We start from the raw sequence: 22,936 nt of genomic DNA, 5'->3' as shown, positions 1-22,936 counted from the left end.
TAGTCAAGGCTTCGTTGAGTTGTGTCATCACTTGATGGTAGAAACTTCTGCTAGTGTCCCAATGAATTTAATTCTTTGGTTTTGTAGTCATTCGTTTTGCAAGTCGCCACAGCTTCTAAGTTAGTTTGTGGTGCATTTTTTGTGCATTAGTATATTGTGTCATGGTATTTTTGGTTGTCATTGAAGTGACATTGGTCTGACCAACTATTGTCACAATTTTGAGTGTGTTGGAACTGGTCATTCCAACAATACACAAATTTGCAGGAATCATTGATTACCAGATATGATGAATACATGATACTAAAAATGGTGGAATAAAAGATTGGAGAATGATGGACAATAGAGTTTGTGTGAATTAGTGTGATTTTGTGGAACAGACTCATGGTCTAGTATGAGTCGCATATTGTAATTAGAACAAATATACATGGCATATAATCTTTTGTAATGGTTAGTTATGGCCATGAAATGTTTTATGTACCTGTTATAAGACCCAAAGAGGCATGCATACCCTTTGTTATGTGTTCCCTCTGTAAGAGAGTTTTAACACCCTGGAAGAGTCTGTCATATAGGATGGATACACTTGGGTGGGCCATATTTGTTTTAGACTCCATGAGGTGCAATTTTATAGGTAGGGGGAGTTCATCATGAACCATGTATGTGAAGGACTTCCTAGTAGACTAGCAGTTGCAGTGGTTGGGAACCAATGCATTCCAGTAGATGGTTGTTCCTTTATATGGACATCAACAATTGCATGAACAAGGTAGAAGGTGCAATTACGAGACTGGACCAAATGTAGACTTTGCATATTGATATCGAGATAAGTACTCATTAAGGAGGTGTGTTGGAATATTTAATTCCTACTTGTCTCAGTTGTGTCTTTCTAACTAGAGGAGTCTATTCTTAACTATATTCCTAGTCATGTTGTAGTCAGCGCATGGAGACACCGAGCATCCAATATTCTAGCCTACAGAAAGAGCCTATGGGTTTCACCATACCGAGTCAATAGATCCATGCTCCTATAAGGTTATCTGGGCTAAAATTGAGGGTAGCAGTTTCAATTTCCTTCAATGTGAAGCATTTCCAAGAGAGCATTGAGGCCATGTCTATGACATGTTCCTCCAAGTTCCAAATCTGGCTATAGATAGATGAATTGCCTTGACTTCGATTAAAGACATCTGCTCTTGAATAAGCGGAATTCCCAGCACTCTATTTATTGCTCCTAGAAAACTCAGAAGGAATTGCAGGAGGAAATGTGGACAATCAGTGTACAGATCTATGCTTCCACATCTGTAGAAAACTCATCCATCGGAATGCCTTTTCACCAGTTCCTTCCCCACAGTGCTAGGGAGATATTACAATTGATTTCTCCTTCTCCAAGAATGAATTTTTGGTGGGAGAGAAAATACTATTAGAATCCAAACATGAAGCCAGTCCCTTGAGAACAACTCTCAGCTACCTTCTGCTAGTTCGCACGGACCAAACTTTGCGACCTTCATCTTCTCCTTCTTGGTCGTCGTCTTTTTCTACTCTGTCTTCATCTTCTTATTGATTGACATCAAAATGGACTTCAATAACATTTTATTGACATCAAAATGGACACCAGGCACTTCTCACATCGGAACAAGCAGTTGACTCACAGACCATGCTCCTGATGTAATCCCTCTTGCAGACCATGCGTCGACCACAACCGTCGCTCTTCCTCAACTCCAACCACAAGCATCCTCGCACCAAAATAGAGCATCCCCACTTCAAATGTTAGATCCTTGTTGATCTGGCCTCATCCACGCTATTGGCTTATCCACGATTACTTCTCTGCACCGAATCTATCCAATTATGCAGCTAGATCTCCTCAACAAACTAATGTTTGTGGACATCCACAAAACAATGAATTTCCCGCCGATGGCCACAGCTCCACAAGTCTGTGTTAATGGAAAAAAAATAACAAAGATATAATCTCACTCTTATTTTCCTCGACACGTTTCTCTCAGGCCAAGATGGGCTGTTATGAAACCAGCTCAAGAAAAGATAGAAAAGATAGATCAACACCTTAGAATTCGGCCTCTTCGAGGGGGCAACCTCTTTTACATTACATAAATGAACAATTCTTGGATGATACAAATGACAAAACCTCCTTTCTATATATAGGAGTCTAAGGAGTCACAATATAATCCAGCCGACCTATCAATAATAATATAAAGCCACAAAAATAACAATAGAGAGATTCTATGGGGCACAGAAATAACAACATGGGGGTAATAGGGGCACAACAATATAAATAAGGGGTATAACTACAATAGTAATGGGGTAATCACTAGTATTATAGGGACCCAACATGCCCCTCTCCTTCAAAAAAGTGTTGTCCTCAACGCTTGAGTAGTTCTGGATACTTCTGCATAAAATTTTCATCCTCCCATGTGGAATCTTCAACGGATAAGTTCTTCCACTTGAAAAGATACTCTGAAATTGATCGATTTCGTAGCTGTCAAGTTCTTGTTTCTGTGACTGCTTCCGGTTCCAATATAATTTTTCCTTCCTCGGGGCATCAGTTACCGATAATAATGCTTTACTATGTCCTTTGAATTCTGTTAAACCAAGCTTACACAAAAATTTAAAAAAAACTACACACCTTTTTTCACTTTATAGAAGCCTGATATTGAATTTGATGTATTTCTGTAATTTCGGATCATCCAGTTCTGAAGTTGCGACTTGTAGTAGCCTTATGCATCCTCTTTCCAATACCACAAGTCTGACCCAAATTGGATTCTCCAAGGAAGAGTTATGTGAAATCTCCCACAGTGACTTGCTTTTAGACTAGTTTAGTAGAGTGAACTTGTACGACGTGCCACGAGTCACTGTTTCAACCTTTGGATCTGAAACACACATACACGAAACTACAGTCCGTCCTCTTTCTGTACCTTCTTATGAAATTTCAATCCAATCCCCAGAGAGAAAGTTATGACGATTTTCCCCAGGTCACCTGTTTTGAATGTAATTCAGGAGTCTGCAAAAAGACCAACTTCCTCAGATCATATCTCTGCAAATATTGCGCGAAAAGCTCTGAAATTCGGACCCAAGGTTCAGCGCGACTTCTTCCCAAATGGGTTTTTTTTCCACTTCTGAAACGTTACAGAAAAAAATTTATAGCGAAAATGTCGCGATGACATGTTTGGAGCAGCGAAACCCTAGAATCCAAAGCTCTCATACCAAATGTTATGAAACCAGCTCAAGAAAAGATAGAAAAGATAGATCAATGCCTTAGAATTCAGCCTCTTCGAGGGGGCAACCTCCTTTACATTACATAAATGAACAATTCTTGGATGATACAAATGACAAAACCTCATTTCTATATAGGAGTCTAAGGAGTCACAATATAATCCAGCTGACCTAACAATAATAATATAAAGCCACAAAAATAACAATAGAGGGATTCTATGGGGCACAGAAATAACAACATGGGGGTAATAGGGGCACAAAATATAAATAAGGGGTATAACTACAATAGTAATGGGGTAATCACTAGTATTATAGGGACCCAACATGGGCCAAGCCCACGAGGGGCGAGACCCACAAGGCTTTGATACCATGATAAAAACCGATAGTGTAAAATATCTTCACATATATTAAAGAAATATTATATTACATATATACATGAGTATTGTCTCAAGATAGGAAAACTAGCTTGGACATACAATCTGTTGGTTGAGAGAATATTTCAACCACACACCAAACTAGGAAGATAGTTAAGAACATACTCCTCTAGTTAGAAAGACACAACTGAGGCAAGTAGGAATTAAATATTCCAACAGTATGAGTGGTCCATAGATAGAGAAAGTATAAGGAAAAAAGGACCAAAATACCAAAAACAATACAATGCAAAATAACAAGTAAATTGCAGAAACTAAGAAGTAAAAATACTGTCATAAACAATCTTGTAGTCATGTCTGTAAATAGCATAATGAATGACCAAAAGTGCTGATAAAACTTATCTTTTCGAAATCATATCACGCAATGATGTTTTGTTCCCTCTAGATGTGCTTGAAGGTGATGTGTTGAAAAGATTGTTCCAAAATACTGATGCCCTTCATCCAATATGACAACACAAGAGGATGGAAACCAGAGGCCCCTTGATCGAGTCTATAGAGCCTTTAGAATCTCCTAATATCGTAAATCATTGACTTTGAACCCGTTTCGTATTAAAGAGTACACCCCATAAAACAATGATTTCAATCCTGTTATTGGTACCTACCACCCTCGCACCAAAAATGATAATAGCAACCAAACTCAATATCAAGTTGCTTTAAATGTAGCAACATGAAGCTCATTTAAATAAAAACAACTTATTCAAATAAAATATATCAACACAGAGCCCATCCAAACCAAAACAGCCTATTCAAATAACTTTCTCTAATTATCTTTCAATTTCCTTAGTTTTAGTTTTCTTAATTGTACCCACTTGTTTAAAGATTTTTTTTTTTTTTCTATTGCTCCTTCGAAGAGACTGAAATTCTGCATCGTCTACGGCCTTCCATGCTACAATCATACCTCATGCAATAAAATATAATCTTCTATTACAGAACAATCCAAAATAAAATACCAAATATATATATATATAACATACTCGTTTCTTCAAACTTAACTTTAGAGCGTTATATCCTGCTAAAAATTACTTCAGTCTATGTGGGTATCCTCATAAACTGTAACATTGTGTTATATTTATAAAACTATAATCTATGATGATAGTTTGTTTTTTTTATTATGGTATTACGATGTTTGTTTTTGGAGTTGTCTTTAGTGCGATTTTTTGGAGATTCTGGTGACTAAAAAAAATTGAGGTTAAATTTTGATTTGTATTATTTAAAATGGTTTTTTAACTGCATATTTGGATTCAGCACCCTGAAAAACCCTGGGACGCTTTGATTGTGCAGAAATTAGCTATCAAACTTGCGATTTCAATAAAATTACTGCGGGATTTTGACCGGAAAAACCCACCAGAAAAGCTTCCAAAAAGTCTTTTCATTGTGGTATGACGATGTTTGTTTTTATTTTTTCCATTATGGTACGTCCATATAGAAAATGATTTATTTTATAGCATGATATTTCGTTTATATTATTATAATATAATATTGTTTTTATAGTCGTATGATAATTTTTATTTATTTTTCCGTTTGACGTATTTTTTTATATACGGATAAGATTGTTGGAAGTTTTGTATAATTTAAAAGTTATTTGAACCAGTGTAATCTTAAATATTAATTCCATCATAAACCCTTACACAAAATTTTATGTGTAGATTTGAACATAAAACGTCAAGCAGAATGAACCTCACAGAAACCAACCAACTTCCTACACTTACCCTCATCACTGAAGAAGAGTTGTTAAAGGGCGGGCCTTATTTGAGGATAAAAAATGAATCTTAGTCATACGGATATCCTTCGACAATTCTTATAAGGATTTATCATAGCATTTCAGCCTACCAGGACCTTAACGCTGACAGAAATAAACAGATATTTAGTTCTTCAAAAACTTCACGGCAAAAATCTTGAGCAACTCATCGCCTTCAGTCTATTCAATGGAGAGATATACCATAACCCTGTGTTTGCTGCACTGCCTTCCCTGATCCATTTGCACGAAAAAACTGGTGACGAATAATTTCGGCATCATGAACCAAATAAAACAAGTGGAACACATTCGACTTCATAGAGCGAACTGCCCGCTAGACAACGCCATTACTTACTTTCTTACGCCACAAATACTAATTTTGAAATCGCCAGCTGCAACCTCCAAGTACAGCAATTTCAGAGACGAGAAACTGGGGATTGGCAATATGCACTACCAATAATTATTGGCAGCATGCAATACTATCTTCGTGTAATAATCTTAAATAAACATTTTAAAAATGAGGGATATATATGACCTCTGGAGACAAACCTGAAGCAGCGAAACACACATTCACTGGTTTCCAAACTAGTGACTCGCATCAGGGAAAGGATGTGTATAAAAGGAGAATAAACAGCTTTTTCGAGCATCCTTAATATGGGTGAGATTATTTGCAAATTAATTCCAAACACTTCTGTGATTTGCTTTCATATTATTGATATCTTCCTACTTATCTGCTTATGAGTGAAGTTTCCAGAAATTTGAATACAATTTTCTTCAATTTTCTTCTCCATTATACATTTGAAAACACCCCAGACTAAACTTGAGAAAACCCAAAACTACCTAGCCTGGTGGTAGTTCTAGACCCGGCGAGATATACTTATTCTGTTCTGAAATTTGATGAAAGGCATACCTCCTGACATACCCATTTTAATAAGCTTATTGACCGTGGAATTGTAATGATAAATTTGAAACATCAGTTTACTGATAAGTAAATCCATTGAAGAAGGTATGCTATTGAAATGGACCCAAGAATAAAACTTACTCGTCGTGGCTTGCAAACTCATAAATCCTGCCGGTTTCAGAGAAGATTATAAGAGCAACTTCAGCATCACAGAGAACAGAAAGTTCAAATGCTTTTTTAAGCAAACCGCCCTTGCGTTTGTAGAAGGATGAGTGCCGACTGGTAGGGTTTCGAATGCGCTTCATCTCCAGCTTCTTCTTTCCCATTTTTTGGTACATTGCAGACCATATCAGAGGTAGCTCTGTCCAGTTTGAGTATTTGTCATGGCCTCACGGCTAGATTTATATTTTAATCTAAATGCTTCAGTTGCTCTGTTCCTTTCATGTCAGTTTCTTTCATGTCAGAGGCTCATGTGACAACCTAAAAGTACACTGTTTTTTCGGATCGAACGATAAAAATGTGATCGATGAGAGATGTCCCACAGCTACCTTTCGAAACAGTAAAGCAGAGAACTCTGAACGCTATTAGTTATTTATTTCTAGTTGCCCATTTCTAATAGGATTTAGTTATTTATAGGTGCCCATTTTTAATAGGATTAGTTTTATAGAGGAAATAGGGTAATATAATTTTTTAATATAAATAGATTTAGTATTTTGAAATGGTTGGAATATCTAAATTATATTTATTAAACCATTTAAATGTAAATTTTTAAAAATCTTTAACAAATTTTCATTAAAAATAACCAAATTTATCTACCAATTAAACTACTCATATTCTAAAATATAAATATATATTTCACCTATTTTCTCGAAAAGTGCGTGGTACTCGAGGATTATCTTTAATTGGGTTGAATGTAACATTTCTGGCATCCTACTTTACGTTGACGACGACTTCACTCGCTGTCTCAAACCTACAATCCGGACTCTTCTTAAGGATGGATTCATCTTTGATGACATTTTCCTCGGTTTTAGAATTTTCTCATATTCCGAGATATATTTATTATAATTCTCAAATTATTAAATAATTTTAAAATTATATTTTAATATATATACAAAGATTTGTAAATTCAAAAATACAATTTCAAGATCAAAAAATATAATGTGGTAAAAAGATTAAATTTTTCCAGAACGTAAGAGCAAAATAAAAAATAAAAAAATCCACGTTTCTAAAATATTTAATTATTTTAATTATATATATAATTTAAAAATAACACTTTTTAAGCAAAATTATATATATTCAACCTATAGTTTACCGAATAGAAACTCATCTTAATTCGAGATTAATAATAAAGACTTATAAGTTATAACTTAATGATCGAGAAGCTTTAATGGAAGATATTTGATTCCGATGTAAATGTCATTCTTCTATTTCCAAAAAGAGGTAATTAGGTTATGTATATAAAATTTATATAATTTTGTAATATAGGTATATAGTAAAAGGTTAATGACATATAATTTTTTTCCCTGTTAATATTATTTTCAAAAAGGTGGTTGTTGAGATATGTATATAAAGTTTACATATATTTTTTTGATAGGTTAGTTATTCCGAAATAGTGTTTTCGGAATATTTAATTAGTTATAAACCATTATCAGATAAATATTAAAGAGTTATTTTTTTTATGTTTTATTAATAATTTATAGTATTATAACAAAGTTTATTTATAAATTAAGATTTTCATAGTATTAATAAGAGTTGTGTGTTACGTGTTTTCCTTAAATTCATATATCTTTATCTTATATGTTAATTCTTTTTATAATTAATAATAATAATAATTAAAAATAAAGTTATAATTTAAATTAAATTTTATGATTTACTTAATTTTCACATTGTCTCATAAAATTTGCCTTCTAATGTTTATATAACTGCACTAATTTAAAATGATTAAAAAATCATGATATAGCTAAACATCTTTTAATTAAAATATTTAATTTCTAATTTCTAATTTTATTTTTCATAATTTTAATTTTATTTTTCTATAAAATTTCTTAGGCTAGTAATGACATAAATTATAAAATACATCACTTAAATCATGCTAAAATTTAAAGATTGTATAATATTCGATTTAGATGTTCAATTTAACATTTAATAACAAATTTAAAATTTATTAATCATTATTTCACGTTAAAATTTTGATATTACATTTAAATGATTATAATGAAAATTTGTCCTTGGGGCCATGGATACAGAGTCATCGAGTGTGCTCTTAAGGTACTCCTATGTCATGACCATAATGTAGCCTCAACATTGCCTAACTTACCAAAAAAAATTATGATGAACAATTATTTTTTTAATTGAAACTAGATTGAGAACGGTCTTAAGACACTTCTATTAGGTTGTTATTCTTAGGTATGAACATAATGTAGGCTCAACATTGCCTAACTTACAAAAAAAATTAAAATGAAAAATTATATTTTTAATTGGTACTAGAGAATTTTAATACTATTTTATCGATCATTTTGAGTTTGTGATTAGATGGAATTGGTTTCCAGTTATTATTTTTTTAATATTTAATTGTCACCTCCATTTATTGTTATCTTTAAATAAAGGGTTGATTATATATATATGTATGAATTATTTTAGACACTTCATGATTCTTTTTGGAACTCCCATGGATTCCCAAATTGTAAAGGTCTAATTCGAATTTTGACTATGAGTGAAATTGATATTATTTTTTATTAGAAATCTAGGAGCATGATGAGTAAAGAGAAGGGATTTATTTTGAGATTACCATGGAACAAAAAGATCTTGTCGCATTGGGATTCAAGGCATAGTTATGATACAAAATATAATGTCTCTCCTCACTTTCCACTTCATGAGATAGACCCTTTTAATCATTACATTCGGATATACATATCATAGATCAATGCTAATAAGATTTATATAGAAATTTGTTACTTCACTCTGGTTACTTCTACTTTTTATATCTTCTCATAAATATTTAAATCCTAGATCTATAAATGCATACAAAGTCCTTATTAAATAGAATAAAATGTATAATATAAAAAGAAGAAAGGACAAATATTACACATTTCTAAGTTGGCTCATAAAAGTTATTAAAGGAAAATTCATTCATAAACGTAAGACAAATAATATGATTTCCTTAAAGAACTGTCATAAAATTCTTTATGAATCACCTAATGCCATGGACGTCACTTTCAACATTCTTATAGAGTGTGAGATATTTTCTTTCAAGGACATAAAGTTTGGTGTTATGTAGATTACAAATAGGAGAGGTGATTTCATTAAAGGCTATGAAGTTTTAAATTTTAAAATAAAATCTCTTGTATAGACAACTTCTTCATTTTGGATGTGAAAGAAGGCGTCCTAGGCTTCCTGAAGCTTTTGATGCAAAGTGTCATTCGACCTATTTTTAAAGAGGGGATAAGTTGATTCTCTAATTATAAGATGATTATGATTAGCCCCATGAATGATACCCTTAAGGACTAGAATTGTTGTAATAAAATTATTTACAAACCCCTTGATGCCATGGACAACATTTTAAACATTCTCATTCAATGTGACATCATTTCTTTAAAAGACATAAAGTTTAGTGTTAAGTAGCTTATAACTAGAAAATCTAAAGTCATTGAAAGCTACCAAGTTCAAAATTTTAAAATCAAATATCTCATATACAAAATTTCTTCATTTTGGATGTGAAAGAAGGTTTCTTGAAATTGTGGATGCAAAGTATCATTGTATGTATTTTTAAAGAGGGGATAAAATCACTTTCAATTTATACAACAATTATGATTAATCCCACTTTAGGCAATATGTATAGAATTATTTTTGGAAAGAAGATTAGGCTATGGATTGAAAGCCATGAGGCTAAGTTGGGTTTAAGAGATATCATTCAACTTTTGACAACCGTGTTATGCTTAGAATCATTGTTTTAAACTACCAAAATAATAAGATTTCTCTCCCTTGTTGTTTTGTTGAATTTAGAAAAAATAATTGATATCATTCCCACGACAAAATTCAGAAGAGGTTAGATGAGGTAAAGGTTTCTTCTAGTTACAAGATAATGCAATAGGGTTGTATGAGAATATTTTTTCCAAGTTTAGGGCCGCTAAATGTTTGTCATAAGAGATTGACTGCAATATTTGAATCAAGCAAGGGTAGCCTCTTTGCCCTTGTTTTTTAGTATATATACATTGATAACCTAGAAGAGTATTTAGAGGAATTAAATTGTGTTGGCCTAGCTCGCATTATTATACTCATCACTCTCTTTCCCTATCATAATGATATTGTTCCTTTGGGAGGGATTCCTTACAATACTAGCAACTAACTAAGAATCCTCCAATATTTTCATTCCAAAATGGGTACAACTATTCATGTTTATAAAATTAACGTCACTATAATTAGATCTAGAAATATCACATATGATACTTTTGTATATTGCAACAAGAACTTGGCGAGATTTCCTTCCTACAAATATATCACAATAGACATCATTCACAAGATGAATAAAAATTATATCATTGGGAGAATGATTGATGAAAGATGGAAAGCTTATGGTGGAGTTGAAAATAATTATGATTGACAAAACTTTGGATATGGGATTAAGAAAAAAACTCCTCTTTCAGACTCTTATTACTCCCATTTTTATGTGGATGTGAGGTTTTGTGATGCATTACATCTGGAGTCTTGTATAAAAATAGAGATAATCCAAAATCAAATTATAATCTATAATATCAAAATGAAAGGAAATACATCCTATCATATCATCTTCATCATCAAACCTTTCCCCCAATGCGACCATTACTGTGATCGAATATCTGACAAATAAAAAGAGATTATACAACATGTAAGACAATAGGATTCCTAAAATTCCTTCACATTACAGCTAAAACCACCTTCAACTTAAGTGAGGATGGCATGATGATGCTTGATCTTCACCAAACCATTTGTGCATAAAGAAAGAGATCATTTTTGTAGAATATTAATAATATTAAAATATTATTACCTCTAAGTTTAAGGAGAAATTTTGGTGCGATAAGGAGTTAGAAGGAAAAAATAAATTAAGATGTTACAAAGAGGTTGATAAACAACACAAAATAATAGACAAGATATGAAAGATAAGCGTGTGTTTCATTCATTCACAATGATATACATTCATGAAACATATTATGAACTTTGGTTTTCACATACCAAGTGGTCTCCTGGACTCCAACGACTCTTCATATTCCACGCCCAAAACACTTACTGAATTAGATGTCCATCATTGCCCACCTTAATTTGAAGGGATATATATGAGTCCAAGAAGAGAGCTCTAATATAAATATCCAAAAAATGCATGGCAATAAATGGCTGATTGTTCTCTCTGAAATGACAGTATAGCTGGGAGAACTTGAGGTCTCAATTAGTGGTGGTTTAAGGATGATCACCAACACAACAATGTTTATTGTAGTTCCTAGAATAGTTCCAATTATGGTGAGCAGTTGAAGTCTTCTATTGGAGGAAGTGCTCCATATTGTTGTGAAAATGGAGACCATTGAGGTCTCAACTTGGAACACTTGTTCTAGTTCATGAAACAATTCTAAATCTAGCTAGAAGTTGAATTCTATTGCTAGAGGAAGTGCTCCCTAGTTCTTGAAAAAGCGAGATCATTGAGGTCTTAAACTATGGTGGTTTAAGGAAGGTCACCAACCAAAATTAATGTCATGACCTTCTATGGATGTAACACTGAATCTCGGTATGGCTAACTCTGGCTCTAGGATCAGGTACAAGGACAAAAGATGAATAAAACACAGTTGCAAGACTTTTCAATAGCTATGAACAAATTTTGTCGTATGACCAAAATATCTTCTTGGTTATTGAAACCCGTTCCCAAGAAGTGATTCATCCAAGGTGAATTTTTGTTCTTGTAGGACACTTGTTTATGAAGCATCTATTTAAATAATGAGTATTTTTATGCCAATTCTCAGACAAGTGAAGATCAAAACATTGATCTTTCACATGGCCAACTTGATCAAAATGTTCGCATTTTACAATCTGTGGTTGTGGAGGAGTAGGAACATGAGAACATGAGAAGATGAGTTGTAGTGAGGAAATCATGTACTCTAAAATTGTATTGGCTTGGAATAGTATGTAATATGAAGGGACACATCCTTATCATATCCAGTATTGGTTTTGTGCTTGTTGTTGAGAAGCGCTTCCCAACGTCTGATACTTCAACTTCTGCATGCGAATGTTCTCTTGCATTGGGCACTTAATCTAAATCAACCTCAATCTTATTTATGTGATTACTTTCTAAATTTTGATGGGAGTCTATTTCAAATTCAAATAAAAGGTTGTTTTGAACAAAAACCAATTCAAAAGGACAACTCTTATATTATAATTAATCTCGTTGAAACTGCGATTTTAGTTGCAAAAAACCAATCTTGTCACGTGCATTTTGCAGATAAATTCTAATATCAAAAGTAGTATTCTTATTGATTTTTACTATATTATCAACATTGAAATGTATTCGAGTATTCAAGAGTTCTAATACATCATCAAAATTGGTATTTTTTTTAGAAAATATAAAAACTCAAAAATCTAATAAAAATTATAATAAAACTAATTTCAACTTATTAAAGATTCCATATAAAAAAAAAATATTAGTTATCTAGAAAATTATCGCATAATGCAATCTCCACAACTAGAATGAAGATTATTCATTAAACAACTTGAAATCTTCCAGTACAACCAAATTTTAAAATATCATTATTTGCAGTCAATTAAAGATGGAAAGACAATGCAATCACCACTTTAGTCGATTCTTAATAGAGGAAAAAGTTCAAATTTGAAGGGATTCGATGCTCCAACTATACAATAACATGTACAATTCTCCAATATAATAATATATCAATATAACCTCAAAGCATTTGAGCATACTATAATTAGGATGCGCTTGTATTAGTTGACTGAATTAGGGATAAACACTCGCACTGAATATAATAAGTGCACATACTTCAACACATTTTCTGTGTGAAACAGACTATTGTAAACAAATTGAACATCAATACAACTCCAATGTGACACATTAATGAATAAACACACAAATAATATAGTATGGACCCTTCACATAAATATGTCACGCCTCAACATATAGAGAGAAATCGACTAAATCACATAACAAGAACTTTAGAGACTCAACATCAACGACAGTTCAATATTCAACCATATGAAAACAAACAGATATAGCAATGCACTACCAACACTGTTGGACACATAATTGTCAATGGGTTAGTGTCGAAGTGGAATAGACAAAAGGAAGTCCAAGAGACCTCAGGATGTGGAACCCAATGGTCAAACCATGTACTATAAATGTATATCTCTCGTTAATAAAAATGTATTCTCATGTTTTATCATTCATATTATGTTGTTGCACATGTGTGTTTAACATGGTATCAGAGCAGGCGTATTCCTGCCCTACATAATTACTTTGAGCCATTGGTTTTATGGCCTTTATGTGCAGATCATTTCTGCCATGAATTCTGCATTTCATGAATATTTTCTCATGAATATTTCCTCCGCTAAATTTTAGCTCCAACCTATTATTTCCCCAGTGCCATTCTTATTCACCTGCATATAAAAGCACTGCTCGTCTACTTTGCTCTACATATAATACCGTACTGGTACACTTCCCATAACACTGCCAGTATCTGCTCTTCTCTGACCAGCTTTTTATAATCACCTGCATGTAATGCTACACTGCCCTAACACTATTTCATATAATTCATTGTTCATTACTATTCCTGTATTGTCCTCTGTGTTGCTCACCTCTGCCATATGACTGTGTTTAATACGTTTTATACCAGTTTCAAAGCATTTTTCAGAACAGAACATTGTATTCATAACACATCAACATTCCCTTCATCATAAGCTACTCCTCTCTACCTCGGAAATGCCTGTTGTGTACTTGATTGTGTTGTAAGGGTTGTTCATATTCTTCTCTAACTGTAATGCATCCCCAAAGTAACACAACCGCAGCTCATCATCAGGTACCAAACGCAATTCATTATCCTCCTTTGGGAAGACAAAGTATGCTATGTGCTTCTTATTGAGACCAATATCCCAACGGACAGTAATGTTGTCTTTGCTCTGCGACTCTTTCATCATCTTCTCATAATCCGCCTCCAATTTCACCAACGGTGCAAAAACATTTTGATATTGATATGCAGCTTCATATTTTAAAGCAACAGGTTGCGGCTCATCATCTACACTACGCTTCTCGAGATCTTCAAGGGTTGCATCAAGGCTTGTTTTCCAAAGTTCTTTTACTTTGTTGATTTGTTGAGCACTGATATGGCATGCCCTCAGTTGCTTCTGCTCTGAAGGTATCTTTATGAGCCACTGCAGAAAGCATATATCATCGATTAGCGAGCACCATTGGCTTAGATCCCAATTCATATCTTTTAGCGCGTTGACACTCAAGAAAGATTCTCTACATAAAAGAACAACAACGCTTTCCATTTTGGCATAAATGAATCCCAATAAAAACACATTTCTACAACCACAGTTGTAACACTTGAGAGTAGTCTCCCCCAAAGGACTCTCTTTAAGTAGACAGACTTCTTTTTGTTTTGCTCGAACTAGATGACTAACAATATGTGAACTAGAAGTATTGCCCCTGGAGTTGCAAAACCATTTCCTACATGACAGAACATTCAGAGTTTAGATGCGGATTTAAGAGCGAGGTTATGGTCTCTCTTCATTGAATAATGGTATACTAGAAACTCATTTAGGAATATCGTTATATGTTGATTGATGTACGTTGGAAATCGTGTGTGAAAATTGGGTGTGCTGTCACGAAAACATATTCCTAAAAGGCCGATATATGCAAACTCTATTGAAGCTGTGAAAACAAAAAAGAAATTGCATTATATACAAATCGTTTGAAGCATTGAAAAGTTTGAATCATGCATTGGACTATGCATATGCCTAAATGGTATGTTAAAGTTGAGTTTTGTATGCCTCTGCACAGAAAATAATATACGTTGCAGGTCAATATATTATGAAAATCAAATGTTTTGAAAAAAAAAATGGTGTTGGCTACCATCGAATGCATATAAACAATTTCTGCTAGATTGTGGTACTGGAAGGTGTATGCTTTGTGTTTGGTAGAAGACGATTTGGTATTCTATGATGAGATGAGTTTTGGGCATGAGTGATTGATGAAGTCACCGATGAATGAACTTCAACAATAGTGCATGGATTTTCTGAACATGGTCACTATTTCATAAGAGGATGTGTTAGTTATACTGACGTGTGGATATATGTTGAAGAGGTATCCAAAAATATGCCAGTAACTTACTCAAATTTGGTATCTCAAATGATGAATTGGACTGTGAGTTAATGCCATCATAGACAGTGCATATATATATTAGATTTTGTTTGTGTACTAGCTCTCCCCTTTATCTATTAAACTAGTTAAATGGCTGCTAGCATCTACAACATCATTATGTACATTCTGAACATGTATTTCAATGAAGAGTGAAGAATTTTGTGGTTGCTACACTTGTTATTAGTATTATTTATGCTTGCTGGGTCTAAAGTTGATATTAAATTAATGATTCCACAAGTATTTGTCCTAGCATATTACGTATTTACATGAGCCAACAACAAGGAATGTACCTACAACATTTGATACACAATCTGTTTGTTAAAATACTACAGTGGACCAAACCATACAAACTCTTTATGATTTTCTCTTAGTTATTCCGGTTGGGTTTCTTACAGTGGAATATTGTTTTCTTTGAAGAAAGTGGCAAGATCAGAGAATATTGATTCGTACACTAGTCAAGGTATTTATATATGAGCATTCAAGTCCTTTCCATGACATGGTGCTATAGTTGTTGAAGTTTTGATAGCCATCATTTATGCTTTGAAAGTGGAGTATTTGAAGGATCCAAGGAAGTTTACAATTGTTGCTGCCCCATTGTGGCATTGTATTTAAAACTCATTATAGTTTTTGTCTATATATATATATATATATGCATTGATTCCTTGATTCGACTGCTACATAATAGTTTGGTGGGATGTATAAACGCAATGATTGTTTTGACAAATAAAAATAATCTTTTGTGGAGAAAAGTTTAGTCAGTTGTATTGTCAGAACATAGTGTTGGTCATAAGCAAACTCTTATTTTTATATGGATTGTAATTGGTGCTTGCTAGTTGCACACTGATCATTTGCTACACATTTATAAAGGATATTGATGTGTATTGTGAGTGGGTATAACTTTTCTGCATTGAGTAGTAGTTGTGATCAGTTTCTAAGGTGTAATTCTGACATTGAAGAAAAAAATGGCCAAAATCAATCAAGTATTAGAGTTCCTCAAAACTTTGATATTGTCTACTACTCATGATACATTAAATGTCAGCAAATTTTCTCTCACAAACATTTAGGTCTGTCTACAAAATGGACAAGAGTAAATTGACTTTTTGCAGCTCGAATCTCAGCTATAGCAAGAAGAATTAAAACAGAGGAGTCATTTTGAACATGTTTTTGTTCAAAACATTCAGACTCCAACACATAAAAAGAAAGTCAATAATGTTACAGTTGGTTCAGATTTAGTACCCATTAAAGCAACAATTGTACATGCAAATGCAGAAAATCAGTCTACACTTCCCAAGCCCATAATCAGACCTTGGGAAGAACTTGTCCACAACAAACACAAAACTGGTCTTGGATATGACAAGAACTTGTCCTTTCATATTCCAGACTACTCAAAGCCCATTCAGTTTTAGAGTTCTTGATTCCTTCATGACAGTTCACATCCAGCTATTCCAGATTCTACTCCTCTTCCATAGCAACAACAACAGATTGTGAAATGCCAACACTATGACCGAGTTGACAATCTGAAAGATTATTGTTTTGGTCTTCATCCATGTAAGAAATGTCATAAAACTAGTCATTCTTCAAACAGATGCTTCAAAAACAAGTCTCCTGTAAGAACAAAGATTCATCTAGGATGAACCGCTTCTTGGCAATGGGCATCAACAACCAAGAAGATATTTCAGACACATGTCAGAACTTGTTCGAGAGTATTGAACATTATTGCAGTTGAGTTTTCTCCATCATCTCACCTTGTATCTGACGAGGGGTAAATGATGGTCATCTACAAGCTTCAAAGCCACATCAAGTGAGCCTGAGCCACAACCTGTCACACCAGACTCAGAGTTGTAGCCAGAGACAAAGATGCCCCTAAGCATGCCTTCAGTTGGTAATCTGAGACACTTCCTCTAACAGAAGACTTCAGCTTCTTGCTAGCTTCGGAAGAATTCGAAGAACAAAATTGGGGACACTTCCTCTAGTAGAAGACTTCATTTTCTTGCTAGTTTTGGAAGAGTTCTAGGAATTGCATTAAGCATTCTAGAGTTGTTGGTCATCCTTAAACCATCACAGGTTGAGACTTCCCTTCTCAGGTTGAAGTTCTCCCTTTTATGTAGGGTGAGACCTCCCTTTCATGGTTGAAGGTTTCCTTCTTCAAAACAATAGAAGAACTTCCTCTAGCAGAAGACTTCAGCTTCTTGCCAGTTTTGGAAGAGTTCCGGGAACTACAGTAAGCGTTCTAGTGTTGGTGGTCATCCTTAAACCACCGCCCTTTATACCAACATTTTAGAGGGCGCATTCAGCCTAGTGCTGCCATGCATTTTTGCACATTTTCTATTGCAACTCTCTTCTTGGACTCATACATAACCCTTCAGATTAACGGGGGGAATGTTGGACACCTAATCCTCAATGGGTTAGTGTGGAAGTGGAATAGACAAAAGGAAGTGCAAGAGACCTTGGGATTGGAACCCAACGGTCAAACCATGTACTATAAATGTATATCTCTTGTTAATAAAAATGTATTCTCATGTTTTATCTTTCATATTATGTTGTTTCCCATGTGCGTTTAACAAACAAATATAACAATACAATACTAGTGAATATGATAGGAGGTACGTGTTTGACATATGACAAATCAACATGTTTTATCTAACAACGAATAGGAGTTCTGCGTTCTGCGTTCTCACATATCCCAATGGACCAATGCCCATCGTTCAGGTGAGTATTTTTTTAATCATTTCAAAGAATGTTCAAGACTTCACATAAATGAATACACCAGCACCTACCACAACCATTCCAATCGCAAGCAAAATTTAAATAAAACGACCCTTTCAAAGAATTACACAAAGAATGAACCAATCAAGGCATACACAGGAGAATGTTCAACGCAAACTGAATTCAACCAAGGGATAAACCATCCCATGGATCATATAGTTCATGCATATAATACAAAAAAGAGGAAATGAACCAGTGTTCAATGTGCACAACCTTCAAAACATCGAACAATGGTTTAATGAGGGTTTAATGGTGATACAGTCAAATTGTTCTAGACCGAGGGACAAAATCCGTGCATATTCAACACAATGACCAACCTTCAATTCAGAAAACTCACGTTGTTTCAATGCAAAGAGCATAGATATAAAACACTCTCTGACACAACTCCACCTTGGTGCCCTAGTGACTCTCAAAATTGATGAAATTGATGGCTTGCAAATAGAGGGATACAAATCTTCTACTCCAGAAGATGCCGACGAATAGGTTCACCTCACATAGGTGCTACTATTTTAGTTAGAGCACCGCAAATGACTTAAGTCGTATGCGATTTTAGCCTTATGTTGAAAGAGTCACAAATGTTAGACATGCTACACCGATCATATGTAAACAAATTCCACTCTCTAGTGTGACTCCAATGTAAGGACTGGACTGGTTTTTATATATATATATAAGTATTTTCCAACAATATTGTAGGAGAAAAGGGAAACTCCATAAGTGTGACTCTAATGTAAGGACTGGACTAGTTATATATATATATATATATATATATATATATATATATATATATATATATATATATATATATATATATATATATATAGATATAGATATATATATATAGATAGATAGATATAAGTATTTTCCAACAATTTTGTAGGAGAAAAGGGCAACTCCAAAATCATATATGTGTTTCACCATGTAATCAATTCAAATAATGAGCCCATGAGCAATGATCAATTCAAGAACCTATTTCTTATGATTTGCCAGTGCACCAAGATCTGACAGATGCAGAGAGGGCCCAGAAATGAGAAAATGAATTTATGTCAGAGGCCAAATTAGTTAGGCACACATTGAAGACATCGGGTTTTGACAAACATCGAATTTAATGGAGCATTAGAATCCCTATGGACAAGTGCGCAATTAGAAACCTCAAGTTCTAGCGAGTACGATAGAGCCAATAATGCAGAACTCAGATTCATAAAAGGCCACAAAAGTAGTTTCTCACACTTGACTAGGGTAGTAGTTTGCTAGCTGTGATACAATGTTAAACAACATAAAATAATAGACACGATATGAAATATAATTATGTGTTGTGGACTAGTTATATATATATATATAAAGTATTTTCCAACAATTTTGTAGGAGAAAAGGGCAACTCCAAAACCATATATGTGTTTCACCACGTAATCAGTTCAAATAATGAGCCCATGAGCAATGATAAATTCAAGAACCTATTTCTTATGATTTTCTAGCGCGCCAAGGTCCGACAGATGTAGAAAGCACGCAAAAATGAGAAAACAGATTTATGTTAGAGGCCAAATTAGTTAGGCACACATTGAAGACATTAGATTTTGATAGACATCAAATTTAATGGAGCATTAGAATCCCTATGAACAAGTGCACAATGAGAAACCTTAAGTTCTTGCGAGTACGATAGAGCCAACAAGGCAAAACTCACATTCATAAAAGGCCACAAAATTAGTTGGTCAGTTCGCTAACTGTGATACCATATTAAACCATATAAAATGATAGACACGATAAGAAATATAAGTGTGTTTATTATACAATATATTATGAATTTTGGTTTTTATAGAGTAGGTTGTTTTTTTGTACTCCAATGACTCTTCATATTTCACACCCAAAATTATTAGTAGATTAAGCGTCAAACAAAAATTACTAATCTCTATTTCAAAAATCAAAAGTATCATTTTATCTTTACTGGGTTAAGAAACAGATAAAGATTATTAAAAGAAGCACTAATTTGGATGAGTGCCACAATGAAATTTTAAACAAAGAGGGTTGAAGATGTAAAACATTATTAAATCTAAATTTCACAATATTTTTAATGCTATCATCCTCTTGACATTTTAACTCAACGAAACTAGCTCCATAGTGAAATTGTGTCACTAAGGAGTTTGAAGAGGAAAAACACTATTAAATCTAAATTTCACATTATTTGTTAAATCTAAATGTCATTGTATTTGTCACCACCATTTTACTCAACTACTAAAAAATAAACCCAGCTAAAATATAATAAAAATTGATAAACTATGTATAAATAAATTTTTTGTTTTTTAATATAAAAAAAATTGATAGAATGTGTATAAATAAATTTATTGTTTTTTTTTTTAATATCATTTTCAAAATATTTTTTTACATGTTTAATATAAATTAAAAAAAAAAAATTATATATTTTTTGGATGTTATTTTTTTTTTGTATATTTTTTGATGTTCTTTAATTATTAAATGTTTTTATTTTATTGATTTGAATTGCATTTCGAATTTCGAAATTACACAACTGAACCTTTGATAAATTTTGCGAAATTTTTAACAAAGTTTACCCAAAAATATACCCATTAAAAAATGCGTAATAATTAAATTACACTTTTTATTAAATTTAAGATTCTTTAATCAAATATCTTCTTAAATTTAATAATCAATGATGATCGAAATAATGAAAATGAAAATAATCACACAGCCACATTGGCAAATGTCGTCGATATACACGTTGATTGTCCTCATTTTGTTATTTGAGAACTTTTGTTATATCAAATGGAGTTATAACTTATACAATCGTGCAATTCACATTCATTGATACGTTGATTATTTATATGGTCCCACTCTTAATACATGTGCCTATATCATGGTTTGTACTATGATTAAATATAACCCTACGTGGTATAACCTATGATATGGTACCCCAAGTTTCTTATCTCGGGTTAATAGTTCACCTTGAAAGAGTTTTACGGGGCTTTGGTCGAGCCCAAGGGAGAGAGCATTAACTCGACCCACGAAATAAAGTAGGGCCTCTCGAGAAATAGTCTTTCGTCGAAAACGAGGCGATTTGACCTTTAGATGTGTGTTATTGTACACCAATCGCGTGTTAGTGTTTTTATCGAACGGATTAGGTTTTAGAGGGGCAGTGCACCGGCACCGCCATTCTGCCTCTTGACGTTTTTCCTCTGCAACTACTATACCACAGTGTTTTCGGCTTTAGCTGTGGTCACTGTCGTTGAGGTTAGTTAAGATTCACAGATTCAATTACCCAGAGTCTTCGTGATGCTATTTTCATTGTTAGATCCTCTGTTACAACACTATTCTTTCTACCGACACACCCAAGTGCCATGGAGGGTTGCAAGTTGGCTCAGGAATGTTTGGTGCGAGAGCACGGGACCATCCTCCAATTTCCAGGTAAGGGAATTACTCTAAATTGTTGTTATCCAATTTCCTGGCGAGGTTTTCTGAAAACCCTCTCACCCGAGATTCTAATAAATTTACTCTTTACTACAGTGCCAGGGTTGTCATTTGCCACCGGTCTTTCTGCAATTAATCAAGGTAATGGTGTCTTCAAAATGCTATAGTTCAAGTCAAGTGCTTGCTTTCGCGAGAGACTGTCAGGTATCTTCACATGTTTCACATGGCTGACTTTTGCAGGTTTATCTGGCCTATATATCTCAAGATTCCTTTGTTTTCTTAGAGGTACAAGAATTGGGGTTCTTTATTATTCTTTGAGTTTATCCTCATGGCTTCTAGACTCAATCTTCAGGGTTTTGAGGCTTCTTTTAAAATGGTTGCTATTGTATCAGGTTTTTATTGATTCTCGACAACTCCAGTTATCTGAAGTCACGAGCTAGGGTTGTCTTGCTAATCTCGTTTTGTCTTGAACATAGGGTTGAAGTTGTCTCTATAATTTTGTATTGAATTCGTGAGTTTCAACAACTTTTAAGAGTTCTTTTGGACAACCACTGGCAGACAGTTCTACATACAGACTAGGTTCTCTTTTGTAAACATCTTTTGATCATTTAAATTAATACAGGGGTTCTTCCACTTGGCATTCCTGAGTTTCAGCAACTTTTAAGAGTTCTTTTGGACAACCAGTGGCAGACAGTTCTACATACAGACTAGGTTCTCTTTTGTAAACATCTTTTGATCATTTAAATTAATACAGGGGTTCTTCCACTTGGCTTAACTTTTATTTGTAACTTATTTCTATGGTAATATTATTATTTAAAAGCTTAACAGTTATCAATAATGGTTATGTGTATAGTTTGTTTTTTTACTCCTTAGACAAGGTTATTACATTAAATTTTAATTGTGTGTAGTGGCTATTTTGTATATTAAAATTCAAGTTAATTTATAGGTCATCTTGCTATCATTGTTTGAGCTCAAATAAGCCTCCTTTAGCATCCATTGCTTACCATGAATGTCATTATTGTTCGGCTCTATGAATTTGTTTGTTGTAGGTTTATGCTACAACATTTGAACGTAGTTGACGTTGGTAA

General features: G+C 33.6%; 1 protein-coding gene, 1 long non-coding RNA gene and 1 pseudogene across 3 annotated transcripts; 1 reads left to right on the top strand and 2 right to left on the bottom strand.

Moving 5' to 3' along the window:
• Positions 1–5,566: 5,566 nt before the first annotated feature.
• On the bottom strand, positions 5,567–6,678 carry LOC149182521 (MADS-box transcription factor 50-like). The gene is made up of 2 exons (XM_089418579.1): positions 6,422–6,678; positions 5,567–5,771 (listed from the first exon to the last, which is right to left on the bottom strand). The coding sequence occupies exons 1-2, from the start codon at positions 6,616–6,618 to the stop codon at positions 5,753–5,755; spliced, it is 216 nt and encodes a 71-aa protein (XP_089274705.1). The 5' UTR covers positions 6,619–6,678; the 3' UTR covers positions 5,567–5,752.
• A 7,522-nt stretch (positions 6,679–14,200) lies between these two features.
• Positions 14,201–14,797, bottom strand: LOC149182520 (regulator of nonsense transcripts 1 homolog pseudogene; annotated as a pseudogene).
• Positions 14,798–21,445: 6,648 nt separating this feature from the next.
• LOC149182519 (uncharacterized) lies at positions 21,446–22,640 on the top strand. Of its 2 annotated transcripts, none has more exons than XR_016257625.1 (4): positions 21,446–21,845; positions 21,945–21,989; positions 22,089–22,133; positions 22,325–22,640. It is a non-coding gene; the product is annotated as an uncharacterized LOC149182519 (long non-coding RNA). The 2 variants fall into 2 exon arrangements; XR_016257626.1 differs by having other exon boundaries at positions 22,241–22,640.
• Positions 22,641–22,936: the final 296 nt, after the last annotated feature.

Source organism: Pinus tabuliformis, chromosome 3_2 (genome assembly GCF_031772625.1).
Source record: "Pinus tabuliformis cultivar Carrire ecotype Pingquan chromosome 3_2, CPIR1, whole genome shotgun sequence".
NCBI classification, from domain to species: domain Eukaryota; kingdom Viridiplantae; phylum Streptophyta; class Pinopsida; order Pinales; family Pinaceae; genus Pinus; species Pinus tabuliformis.
This window is presented reverse-complemented; position numbering and strand designations above follow the sequence as displayed.